Below are 13884 nucleotides of genomic sequence, written 5' to 3' on the forward strand. Positions count from 1 at the left end.
CGTGCGTGTGAGCAAAATGATTTTTCTCGTCGAATCATGGCCGCGTGGGCCCGTGTGACTAGGATCACGTGCCAAAGAGGCAACAAACTCCATCGAGCGATCCGTTGGCACCCACGATTCAATGAGCGGACTGGCCGGGGAGCCCGGCCCGGCGCACGTGCCAGCGAACAAACCACCCCTCTCCCTCGCGCGATGCACAAACGCAGGGTAGATGCCGTACTGCGCTGGAGAGGGACGTCTATTTGGACCGGCCAGCTCAGCTAGGGAGCATCGTAGCAGTGGTGGGGTGCTGAGTCCTCCACGCTTCGTGCCGATGGCCTCCACTCCATTAATCCAGACAGGGAGAGATCCGTTGGACACGGACTGCAAATTAAATTTCGATGTTGTACGGTCGACGGAGGGAGACGCGCTCCGGCCTCTGGCCTGGATCACGCGAATAGAAAAGAGCCCGATGGTCTTTCAGGTTAATTTATTAAGCATGAGAATCGCTTGCAGTGATGCACTGAGTCGCTGTCGTCCAAGAAATCACGCAACTCACGCCACATGAGTGTACGCCTTACACACACACGTACGTACACATACGACGGATCGGTGTATAAACATAGCGTTGAAACGTTCTTATATTATGGGACAGAGGAAGTATATAATACTCGTGGGCAATGAGTGACGACAGGTCTAATGCAATGGAGTGAAGCTACAAAATAGGAGCAGAGAAACTACGGCTTTTCCCGTATCCGAATCGTCCCTTCCACAACCTGTAACATCACACCCATGTTGCTCATCCGCAACTTGGACATCACACCCATGTTGCTCCGGCTCCGCGCAGCGGTGTATATAAGCAGAGAACAGAGGGGAAGGGGGCATTGGGTCGAGTCGGGTAGGGACAAGCACACACCGATCGGCGATGAGCGGTACGTGCTCTGGATGATCACCACAGGTCACCGGCCTCGTCATCAGCTCAAGCTCCAGTTTTCTTCATAGATAAGGTAAGCCATCCATCCATCCCTGCTGCAGCTAAGTTCGAGTCCCGTCGGACTATGTTTGCTTTTCCTTCTTTAGAAAAAAATCTCCTTGTTAGGCCCTGCTGCAGATTCTCATAGCTGAACTAGTGGTATCAAGCAGTACTATTCCTCTGTTCCCTACAGAATATGTATATATGGGTTTTGATTTGCGTTCCGCGGACCAGATCTTTCTGTATCAATTCGCTGCTCCAACATACAAATCTTGATCTGAATCTCAGAAATGGCTAGGAGAGAGGAATCTGTTGTGTCTGCACGTTATTGGGTAATGGCCATCTAGCAGTGGGTCCACCGTCTGTCTTTGATCCAGAACACGGTGCAAGTTCAGCGTACACAACTCTGCATTGGCTTGCTCACAAATGAAAAAAAAAGTGCAAGTTCAAACAAGGATTGCTCACCGGCCCTTGCATAAAACCCAGTGTAGATATGTCCACTTCTTCTAAGTAGCAAACTTGATTTATTATTCAAAAAAGAGGTTCAAACTCCCGCGCCTCTGATTATGATGCACATCAACATTCTTATAAATTACTCTGCAAGACAACCATGATCGAACAATTACAAAATATGAAATAAATATCGCGAATTTGCAGGGGCACACCTGCCAAGCCCTGCCCAGCAACTCGGTTGGCTGGCGATTCGTGAAGTAGTTGGATCCCGCACGAGGGCACACTAAGTTTTAAGTTTCGGTCGTTGAAACTTATGACTTTTATCTGAAACTTGCGATTTTCTCACTTGTTTTTACCAAGTTTTATAGATAAAATTTTAAGATGTTCTTTTGCCAGTCGTAGGGAAAAAAATGATTTTATTAATTGCGTGTACTAAGTTTCAAGTGTTGAAACTTAAAATCTATTTTCAAAATTGGTCAAAACATATTCAAAATGGATCTTATTTGAAAGCTTTCGTCACGAGAAACACGAATATAAAAACACAACTTAATTTAGAATTTTTCGTTTAGAAGATATAAAAGTTTGGAAATCGTAAACTAAAATAAAATAAAAACACGTCCGAGGGGCTGCGTGCCGTGAGACCTACTTGCCACTAATCCTCTCCCAAATAAATACCTACGACTAAGTCTACTAATGCCTTCAACAAGGGATAAACATCCTTGCATCATCGTCGTCACGTCTTTCTTGCATCATCGCGCCACATCCGGCCAAAGACAACTTAGGCAAGGATTTTCATCATCGTTGCCAAGGGACTAACGAATGAAAATCAGCACAACAAGTAGACAACACCTTAATAAGCTAACGACACAAATTCATCATTGTTAAACCCGACTAATAAAGGTCAACAAAAGGGTTTTCACTCCAGACATGAGTCAGCATCTTCACGATGCATCATTCTATAGTCGCATCTATCAGTACTTTACGCCAGGCTAGAAAGACACTAGCAAACTGGTCAGACGTACTCCCACCTTAAACCATCGTCACGGCCGTTAAGGGACGCCCATGTCTCGCACGGATCTGGTTGTTGGCACTCTACGCTAGCGCAAGTCACACTACATCATCCACCATAGCGTTGGAGCCGTTGCTCCAATGCTAGATGCCATCAGAGATCCGTCGGTGTGCCTCATAAGGGGTTTGAACAAATCAAACGATTTTCATTTAAACCAGTCCACATTCATGCGCGAAGAGGGTTTTGAGTGGGTCTATGGTGCCTTATAAGTTTCCGGCCGTCCGCAAAGCACCCCTGGTTTGCGTCCAGTTTTCGGGATTTAGGACAACCGGTTCATAGACTACATTCAGACATTCACGTTCGGACGTTTGAGGGTCCGTGTTGAAGATGCCCTGACTACCCAATTTTTTTGCAAAATTAACATATACATATTCTCAAAAATTAATTAGCATATAAATGCAGGAATGATAGAAAAATGTACAAATTCATATAATTAACTACATGTGCGTTAAGTGGAGAAAGATATGTTTTGAAGAGGCACATAACGATAACCTGTTACAGCCACACAACGCTTACTACTCGCGGCCCCGTAATACACACTTGGGGAGAGCTAGCAGCAGTGAAAGAAAAGAGTCCCCCCGACCCGTTCCCTCCCGCTAGGGTTTCCGCCGCCGCCGGCGGCGCCCTAGCCTCCTCTCGCCGCCGTCGGCCGCCGGTGCGCGCGCCCTGGCGCATCCTACCCCCTCTTCCCCCTCCCCTCCCGTTCCCGCCCCTCCCCTTCCTCTCGGCCCCCTCCTCCGGTGGTTCTTCCCCGCCGCCGCCGGCAGGCACCCCCGGCGCTAGCCCTGGTGGTGCCGGCGGCGGCGGGCCCTTCTGTCCCCGCGCGCTCGTCTCCTTCCCGGGGCAGGTGACGGCGGCGGTGCTGCTCGGCTAGGCGGCGGCCCGGCGACCGGCGACGGTCGCTGGCGGTGGGCGCGGTGGCGATGCTGCCCTTGGCTGCAGGGCGGCATGGTGACGTGCGGTGGCCGGCGGCGCTCCCCCGGCCCAGATCTGGGCCCTCCCGGCCCCATCTGGGTCCTAGCGGGCCGGTTCCCCGGTGTGGCCTCGTTGTCTGCTGCACGGTGAGGAGGAGGAGCGGCTCGGATATGGGGCGTCGGCGTCGATGGCGTGCCGGCAACAGCGCGAAGGCGGGAGCTTTACGGGCCCACGAGGGCTCGGCCGGGCATGTGGGCCCATGGGCCTGGTGTACTCCTGCTATTGCGTCCGGACGGCTATCGTCACAGACGGTGGAGGTGGGGCCCTCCCGCGTGCCCACGTGCTGATGCCCTAGTCCCGACTCTGATTCTTCGCCGCGATGTCCCCACTTCACGGTGTCGTGGTGAGACGGCGTGGGGGCCTCATGACCGCGTTGGCGCAGGGTGGTGGTTGGTTTGATGGCTGGATCCGGATCGCCCGAGGTGCGGGTTGGGATCGGGGGAAACCCCTGTCGGCGGGGTCGACACCAGCGTGGTGGCGCCTGTGGGTGCCACCTGACCTTCCGGGATGGCGTTGGGGGCTACCTTTCCTCTCGCCTCGTAATGTACTGGGGGAAACCCTTGGCAGCAGCATTGTCATCGGCGCGATCCTTCTTGGAGGTGTTGATAGGTGCCGGCGCTTCGGAGTTTTGGAGTCTAGTGAAAGATCCCGGTGGGCGCAGCGATTGCGAGGCTTCTTCGTTTTTGTTGATCCGTCGTTGTCGGCATTTGTTTTCTTTTGTTCTTTCTCTGTCGTTTCTTTTGGACGTGACTGTGCTGCTTTCACCCCAGCATCTATGCATGTATGGTTCGGTTGGTTGCTTTGTATACAAAGCGGAGGAAAACCCTTTTTCGGTAATACACACCCGGGAACATAGCAAAAGCCATAGTCCTTTGTGTAATATCCTCCAAGATCTGATGAACTATGTCAATATATGTTAGCCTCTTTTCATATAATAAAAGAATAGAGAAGGCTTCGAATCATCACGTGTGAAGCCTTGTGGACGTTTCTAAACATGACTAATCTTGAATAACAAGTGTCATGTCATGCATTGCTTCCTAGTCTGCTTTTTACTCCATTTGTCCCAAAATAAGTGTTATCAATTTAGTATAACTTTGTATTTATTTTGGAACGAACAGAGTATTTGTTTCAGCAACAACCACTCAAATTTTCAGCAAACTGCTATTGTATTTATCAAATTTTGCTGGCACGCCGGAATACACGAGAGGAAATACGCCGGAATAGCCGAGAGGAAATATCCTGTGTACGTAGTAGTTTGGAAAGCATGGTACCACATGTCCACGTGGCTGTTAAAATCCACGAGCACGGTCCTGGTGGTAGGGAAAATATCAGGTGATACGGGCTCTCGCAAGCCAGACCAGCTCCTGGACTAGTGGACTTGTGCGTAAATAGGGGATTTGTGGAGGTTTTTTTTTTTTTTTTTTTTGCAAACTCGCAGGATCTCTGTCCGCGGCTCACGGGAGTTCATATCACGGGAGCACCAAAGCTCCCAAATCACCTGATACTCTCTATGTATGTTTATCTCCCATTCATGAGCCCTTCCTGCTAAGAGCAACTCCAGTGAGGCGATCCATTTCGTTCACCCGCATCCGTTTGGATCGGTGCGGACAAAAGTGACGGCCCAACGCGCCGACCTAAATGGACGCGCGTACGTTTTTCATCCGCGGGCGACCCATTCCCGGTTCAATTTTTAGCCTGATTTGCGTCGGCGCGGGCAAAAAACAGACGCGCGTGCGCGCGCCTACTCTTCTTCCCAGGCCCGTCGGTCGGTGGCAGCCACCACCATTTCCCCCCATTTTTCCCCAGAAACACTCCCGCCCGCGCTCGCTCGCTCCCGCCCAACCATGGACGACACCATCGACCTCAACCTCGACCTCGACGCCGCCGCCGGCCTCGCCTCCCTCGCCTCGTCCGGCGCCGTCGCCCCCTCCGGGAAAGGCAAGCCTCGTGCCCCGCGCAAGACCACCGCCAAGCCGAAGAAGGCGCTAACGCCCGAACAGCGGGCAAGGGAGTCGGCCAAGAGGAAGGACCGGAAGCACGCCGCGGACGCGAGGGATGAGGCCGCTGCACAGGCCGCCGCCGTCGCCGCCGCGCAGCAGGAGTTCACCAATGCCCACGTCGCGGCGGCAACGGGGGAGGCGCTCTAAATGTTAGGGGTAAACCCTAGCCAGCACAGCCTCGTCCAAGCCGCCGTCGCCGCGGCCAGCACTGGATCGTCGGCGTTTCCTCGGATGGTGCTGCCCGAGTCACCCCGCGCGTCGGCTTGCAACCCGGTCCCCGGCTTCCACGTCTACCCGCAGGCCTCCCGCCTCTCCAGGGAGTGCTCACTCGACGTGAGCGTGGTCGCGCCTTCCACGCCTGCGCCAACGCCCATCGACCTCAATGCCACCCCGGTGGTTGGTGGCTCGTCGTCCGACAGCACGAGGAAACGCGCGCGGCAAACGCCGGCATGCGGGCTCCCAGACGCCCGTAACCTGTTCGAGGGAATGCCGGCCGCCGTCGATGAGAACTTCATGCAAAACCTCATCTTCGAGGGCGGTGCGCCAGGCGCTGGCTACGATCCCGATGAGATACAAAGCCAAGACGGCTGCGGGGCGTTCATGCCGGTCGCTGGTTATGATCCCGACCAGGCGACCTTCATGCGTGATCAGGTCGGCGTCGACCTGGACGGCTTCCCCCTCGACCACGAGTTCCCGAACGACTATGGGCTAGAGGAAGAGGACGAGTGCGACATCGACGTGGAGCCTTTGTTCGAGGACGAGCTCGCCAACCAAGCTACCGGTCCTAAGCCCAAGCGCAAGAGCAAGCGTACGAAGGCGTACACGGCGGCCGAAGACAAACTTCTTTGCGAGTGTTGGCGAGACATTGGACAAGACCCGAAGACGGGCGCCGAGCAAAAGCCTTCGACCTTTTGGACTCGTGTGCACCGAGAGTTCCATGAGCGCAAGAAGTTTCCACCTTACCAATTTGTGAGCACGCGCGGGTGGGTCTCCATTTCCAAGCGGTGGAGGGTGATCCAACAAAAGTGCAACAAGTTTTGCGCCACCCTTGAGAGCGTCAAGGCCCGCCCCGTGAGCGGCATCGGCATGCAAGACATGGTATGATGGCAAGCAAGCCACCCTCTTTGTGTCATCAAGATCATCCTTGCTATCACTTGCCCATATTCTTGCATGCAAACATTTTGTAGGCATTTTAAGCTTTGGAGGCATTCAAGGTTCAACACAATGGCAAGTGCTTCAACCTCTCCCATTGCTATCGGGTCATCAAGGACGAAGATAAGTTCAAGGCACAATATGCCGCACTCAAGGCAAGTGGAGGGAAGAAAGCCGTGGAGGACGTTGGGGAGGGAGAGCCGGCACGACCGCGGGGGAAGACCAACTCCAAGAAGGAGGACAAGCGAGATGCGGCCACCAACGCCTTGGTCGCAAGCGTGGACTGCATGATGAATAAGGACTCAAGAGAGGAGGAGCGTCGGCGTTTCAAGGCGGAGTGAATGCTTTCATGGAGATCCAAAGGAGGAGGCTTGATCTTGACGCCGAGAAGCAAGCCAAGATGTTCGAGCTCGAGGCAGAGAAGCAAGCCAGGATGCTAGAGATCGAGGCCGCTAACGCCAAGACCAAGGCGAAAGAAGTGGCTCTTGCGAGCATGATGACCGGGGTGGAGATCATGAAGGTGGATCTCAACACCGTGTCGCCAAGGAAGAGGCCGTGGTTCGAGAAGATGCAGGCCGACATGCTCAAGTTCGCCGACGAGTGATCTATGGCGGCGAGGGTCATCTTTTTTGTATGCCGGCAGGTGTGCCGGCATGACCACGGGAGCCGAGATGGCGTGGTCGAACTCAAGTCCCCCCTTTTTTGTGTGCTGACATGTGTGCCGGCCGGCTGGCGAGTGCGCTAGCATGAGCTGTGGTGATATTTTCTGAAGCCGGCATTGTACGCCAGCGCTGGCATGGTGCCGGCATGAGACACGGTCGCTGGCATGATCGGCCGCGGGCCCTTTTTATTTAAAAGTTGAATGCGGACATGAAATGGGTCGGCACCATGCCAGCGCTGGCGACGGGCGGACGACGGGCGGGCGGCTGACCCAAACGGACAAAAAGCGGACAAATGCGCCGTCCGTTTGGGTCGGCCCGTTGGAGTTGCTCTAACTCCTAAGCCGCATATTTCTTTCTTTTTTCACCTGTCTCCGAATATCTATTTTTTTATTGGTTTAAGATAGCTAACCGCTCATACCGAACGGTGTTTCCGAGCATTTTCAACAAAATCATAGACTAGAACTAAATTATTCTCTTTCACAAAAAAGAACCAAAGTATTATTGTTAAACTATTCAAATTTTCTTTTGTTGGTAAACGCCTCGACCCTCTGAAAATTTAGTTGAAATATTCTAGTGAGCAATTGTTGCAACCATAATCCTTTTTTTTTTGCAAAATGAAACCATAATCTATTGATACTTATATGTTGCAGTTGCCAAGAGGACGGCAAGAGGCGGGGGCAAATGGACGGAGGCCAGTCGCCGCGGCCTCAGCAGCACCACCGCATGCCGGAGCGGGAGGGCAACAACAACTACGACGTTGAGGGCATGGACGGTGCAGCAGAAGGGGATTGGTGGCAGAACAGTTCTTCTAACGCGCTGCTTCGGTACGACGACCGCGGGAGCGCATGCGAGCCGCTCATGCGGAAGCGCACCATCAACACCACCTCCCAGATCGCCATTGTTGGCGCCAACATTTGCCCCATCGAGAGCCTCGACTATGAGTACGCATTCCCGTGCCCTGCAGTCCTTCTGCCTTCTTATTTGGTGCTGTTGGCATGTCAACCAGACTTATTTTTGGTTCTTAGATGGACACATCTTCATATCTTAGAATCCAAAGTGAAGTGTTCTTTTTTTTTTCAATCTAGCAAACCCCTTTCCATTAGTTGCTCCACAGAAATAATCAGTTCAGTTCACAAAGCAAAATCATAACGAAAATCTCACTACAGGGCGAAAACCTGCTACCACTAAGATTAGAATTCAAAGTGAAGTGTTAATTTTGAGTATGGCTAGTTTCGCGCAGAAAGTAGTCTGCCTGGTCTATTTCCGAGTTCTAGAGAGATTGAATTTGTACATGTAAAGATTTTGTGACTTTCATACATCCACACTGGACGTCACAATCAGTTTTACTTTTATTACAATGCCGAACATTTGCTTGTTCCAGAGTTGTGGAGAACAACCTTTTCAAGCAAGACTGGCGGTCAAGAAAGAAGAAGCAGATATTTCAGTACATTGTTATGAAGTGGACTTTGGTGCTTCTAATCGGCCTGTTGACTGGACTTGTTGGCTTCTTCAATAACCTTGCAGTCGAAAACATTGCTGGCTTAAAATTGCTAATCACAAGTGACCTTATGCTCAAGCAAAGGTGAAGTTTTACTTTATGCCATTTTTTAATTTTCCATCCTTTGCCTGCTAATGGCCATTGGCCCATACCTTCCGTCGAGTGAGATTATGCTAACGATTAGATCTCTACACATTTTCATGTCATAATTCCTGGAATGGTGCTAAGTTCATGAAAGCGATCGATAGTTAGGTTTCCATTTTTACAAGCTTTAACAACAGAGTTGATTCAGTATCGGCTTACACTTGCTGGATTATTTGAAATGACCAATAGTGTTGTGCTTCCAGTGCAGGTATTTCACTGCATTTTTGGCATATGGAGGTTCCAATCTAGTCTTGGCAGCAGCAGCTGCAGCAATATGTGCTTACATTGCACCTGCAGCTGCTGGATCTGGTATTCCTGAAGTTAAAGCATATCTTAATGGAGTTGATGCCTATTCCATACTGGCTCCTAGTACACTCTTTGTGAAGGTGAGTCCTAACTTACAAATGCATTCGTACACAAATATGTTCTCTCTTACTTTTTGTGCATTCTTCATATAGTATCGCTAAGCTCAACTGTGCGCTATCTTCTCCATCATCATGACGGTCCGTTCCCGCGGCGGTCCGTTCCATAATATAAAGTGCATCAAATTTCATGAAAGACAAACATATGTATGTTTGACCAATATTGTATGTGAATACAAAACAAATAAGTTGTGAAACTTTTTTCATAATGGATCTAATGATACAAAATTGGTATTGTAGATATTCACATTTTTTTTCTAAAAACTTGGTCAAACATGCACAGGTTTGACTTTTGAAAAACGAATACACTCTGTATTTTGGAACAGAGGGAGTGATAATTATGAATTATGAGAAAAGTATGTTTTTGGTCCCTCAAGTTTCCAAAAAGTATAGACTTGGTCCCTCAAGATTTTTTGGTATACATTTGGTCCCTCAAGTCTCAAAACCGAACAAGTTTGGTCCTAAACCAAATTTTGACCCCATTGACCGGGTTTGACCGCCACAAAACCGCCAATGAACAGTAAATTCGAGTTTTTTTTACGAAAATCTTCAAAAAAATCTGAAATTTTTTGGGGTCCAATATGCTTACATGCGTAAAGTGCGACCAAATTTTTGTGGTGTTTCGGCACTCGAGGAGCTTGTGAAAAAAAGAACAAAAATATCTGTCCGATGAATAGTAAATTCGAAAATAAAATAAAAAATAAAAAAAATCAGAAAATTTTTGGGGTCCAATATGGTTACATGCGCAAGGTGTGACCAACATTTTGTCATGAAATGACGTAGGACGGGCTCTAGCAAAAAAAAACAAATTTTGGCTATTTTTTGTTTGCGAAAATTTGTTTTTTTTTTGCCACGAGCTCCTTGAGTCTCGAAACACCACCAAATTTTGGTCGAAACTTGAGCATGTAATCATATTAGACCCCAATAAATTTCAGATTTTTCTGAATTTGTTTGATTTAGTTTTCAAATTTACTGTTCATCGGAGTATCGGACGTAGATATTTTTCTTTTTTTTGCCACGAGCTCCTCGAGTGTCGAAAGACCACGAAAATTTGGTCGCACCTTGCGCATGTAAGCATATTGGACCCCAAAAAATTTCAGATTTTTTTAAAGATATTTAAAAAAAACTCGAATTTACTGTTCATCAGGCTGTTTTGTGGCGGCCAAACCTGGTTAATGGGGTCAAAATCTGGTTTAGGACCAAACTTGTCCGGTTTTGAGACTTGAGGGACCAAATGTATATCAAAAAATCTTGAGGGACTAAGTCTGTACTTTTTGGGAACTTGAGGGACCAAAAACATACTTTTCTCTTTATTTTCACTGAAAAATAATAAAATACTCTGCAAAGTTCGCGACTTAACAAATCCATGAGGTGTGATGCCCAAAAGACAAACAAGTGAACCATCATTTGACATTTTGTAAGTGTGTACACTTTTACACTGGTGGTAGTACTAACTACTACTATTAATGCCTACACTTGACTGTACATAAGATTTCTTATGCTAGTACCCCCTCCGTCCCAAAATAAGGGAGTAAATAGCAACATATTACCTCGACACCTTTTGTAAAAAGCTGCAAAAGATTTTTTTTTTTTGATAAGTTGTCTTCCTTTGGCATATCATTCTACACTGGCAGTTGAAAACATGTTCTACCGGTGCCACGTCGTGCATTCTATTCTTCTACGTTATCGCATAACCCTTTTTTTTCTCATAAAATCTTCTACTGATTTGTAGATATTTGGTTCAATACTTGGAGTTTCAGCTGGATTCGTACTTGGAAAGGAAGGTCCAATGGTACATACGGGAGCGTGCATTGCAAACTTACTTGGTCAGGGAGGGTCACGCAAGTACCATCTTACATGCAATTGGCTAAGATATTTCAAGAATGACAGGGATAGGCGGGATTTGATTACGTGTGGGTGCGCAGCTGGAGTGGCCGCTGCCTTCCGCGCACCTGTTGGTGGCGTCCTGTTTGCTCTTGAGGAAGCAGCATCATGGTAATAACCTTTTCATGTCAAATTATCATCTGTTACTTTGGGGCATTCATTTTCTTTTGTAGATTTCTACAAATCACAACCACAGTAGCCATGAGGTTCTAGGATTCATATTTCCTTGTCTAATATTGACATGAAGTGTATTTCATATATAGTGTTTGACAAGAATCATTAGTTGGATATGTAGTTACAGTGATCAGGCCAACCGATAAATATGCAGAGCCAAACTAGTACGGTAGTACCGCCATAGTTATATACTGTTAACCTACATGTTTATCTCCAAAATGTTAGTTTATTTTTGAAAAACTTAAACTGCTAGCCACGAGAACACATGTTAATGTGTTTTATTTTTTCAACTTCATTTTACAGGTGGCGAAGTGCTCTTTTATGGAGAGCATTCTTTACAACTGCTGTTGTTGCTGTCGTGTTGAGGACTCTGATTGAGTTCTGTCGCAGTGGAAAGTGTGGTCTCTTTGGGCAAGGTGGATTGATTATGTTTGATCTAAGTTCAACTGTTGCAACCTATAGTAGTCCGGATCTACTTGCAATAATTCTCCTTGGAATAATTGGTGGTATATTCGGAGGCCTCTTCAACTTTCTCTTGGATAAAATTCTTCGTATTTATAGTATTATCAATGAGTAAGTGCCGAGGATGAATTGTATGTGACTGCATAACCTTTCTGTTTTCTATACCTAGTTTATGATGTGATATCATTTGACATTCTTTATCTGCCCTCAGGAGAGGTGCTCCGTCCAAGATCCTTCTCACTATAATAGTATCAGTTATCACATCAATGTGCTCGTATGGCCTCCCTTGGCTTGCTTCGTGCACTCAATGCCCTGAGGATGCCGTGGAGCAATGTCCTACCGTTGGTCGCTCTGGCAACTATAAGAACTTTCAGTGCCCACCAGGGTATTACAATGGTATGGCATCACTTTTCTTCAATACAAACGATGATGCCATACGCAATCTTTTCAGCACTGGAACCGCAACCGAGTACCACATGTCTAGTCTTTTCATCTTCTTCATCGCAATTTACTGCCTTGGACTTGTAACTTATGGAATTGCCGTCCCATCTGGTCTCTTCATCCCTGTTATCCTTGCCGGAGCCACATACGGTCGAATAGTGGGCACGCTCTTAGGATCCATATCAAGTCTTGACCCTGGACTTTTTGCGCTTCTTGGTGCGGCGTCTTTTCTCGGTGGGACAATGAGAATGACTGTGTCTGTCTGTGTGATCCTTCTAGAACTCACCAATGATCTACAAATGCTCCCTTTGGTCATGCTTGTTCTTCTAATATCGAAGACCATAGCGGATAACTTTAACAAAGGGGTTTATGATCAGATAGTGGTAATGAAAGGTTTGCCGTACATGGAGGCTCATGCTGAACCGTACATGAGACATTTGGTTGCTGGTGATGTTGTGTCTGGTCCACTAATCACCTTTTCAGGTGTTGAGAAGGTAGGGGACATTGTTACCGCGTTGAGGATCACAGGCCACAATGGATTTCCAGTGGTTGATGAGCCACCTCTAACAGAAGTGCCTGAGTTGGTTGGGCTTGTGATCAGGTCTCATCTATTGGTTTTGCTGAAAGGCAAGATGTTCATGAAGGAGCCAGTGAAAATGAGTGGTAGCTTTGTTATGGAAAGATTTGGTGCCTTTGATTTTGCTAAGGCAGGGTCAGGGAAGGGTTTGAAAATTGAGGATCTACATTTCACTGATGAGGAGATGCAAATGTATGTTGATCTCCATGCAATTGCAAACACCTCGCCATATACGGTGGTTGAGACAATGTCACTAGCAAAAGTTGCACTCCTATTCCGAGAACTGGGATTGAGGCATCTCTTGGTTGTTCCAAAGACCCCAGACGTAAGGATTCTCTCTCTCTCTCTCTCTCTCTCTCTCTCTCTCTATATATATATATATATATATATATATATATATATATATATATATATAGTGTGTGTGTGTGTGTTTTCACGCGTGATGCATTTTCTCACTCATTATAATATGATTTTGAACCAACTGTTCACACTATGGAATAGTTCCCTTTTATTTGTAAAGGTGTCCACCGCTACTGACATATTTCATATGTTGAATGCAGAGGCCTCCCATTGTTGGAATTCTCACAAGGCATGATTTTGTGGCGGAACATATCCACGGCCTGTTCCCTAGTCTCAATCCTCACAACTTTCATTCAGCCTCAATGGGAGGTTGATTGTGATTTTTTTTGTTTCTTCTCATTTACAAAAATCATACAAATCTTATGTACATCAATAAGATTGCGCTTTTGTAATAATAATGTGGCCACATGGTTGGACGTCTGCCTAGTGCTAAAAGGTCAAGGAAGTTGGTGAACTGATGACAGGGAAGCCGGCAACCCTAGTTTTCTATTGTGAGCCTATGGCAGGAATCGTCGTGCCAACTATAGACTAAACATTCAAAACCCTGGAACTCAAAAAATAAGCATACATGCTAAAGTTTCTACAACATGTTTGAGTATGAGATTTTAGTTACATTGAACTTCTGACAATATTTAAACAAGTATGGTTCTCATTTGCAA

At 47.6% G+C, this 13884-nt stretch overlaps 1 protein-coding gene across 1 annotated transcript; it reads left to right on the forward strand.

Moving 5' to 3' along the window:
* Positions 1 to 702: 702 nt before the first annotated feature.
* LOC123069069 (chloride channel protein CLC-c) lies at positions 703 to 13884 on the forward strand. Its single transcript, XM_044491804.1, has 8 exons — positions 703 to 986; positions 7914 to 8204; positions 8645 to 8845; positions 9114 to 9291; positions 11060 to 11322; positions 11689 to 11958; positions 12059 to 13190; positions 13426 to 13884. The coding sequence occupies exons 2-8, from the start codon at positions 7945 to 7947 to the stop codon at positions 13537 to 13539; spliced, it is 2418 nt and encodes an 805-aa protein (XP_044347739.1). The 5' UTR covers positions 703 to 986; positions 7914 to 7944; the 3' UTR covers positions 13540 to 13884.

The sequence above is a fragment of the Triticum aestivum genome, chromosome 3B, assembly GCF_018294505.1.
Source record: "Triticum aestivum cultivar Chinese Spring chromosome 3B, IWGSC CS RefSeq v2.1, whole genome shotgun sequence".
NCBI lineage: Eukaryota > Viridiplantae > Streptophyta > Magnoliopsida > Poales > Poaceae > Triticum > Triticum aestivum.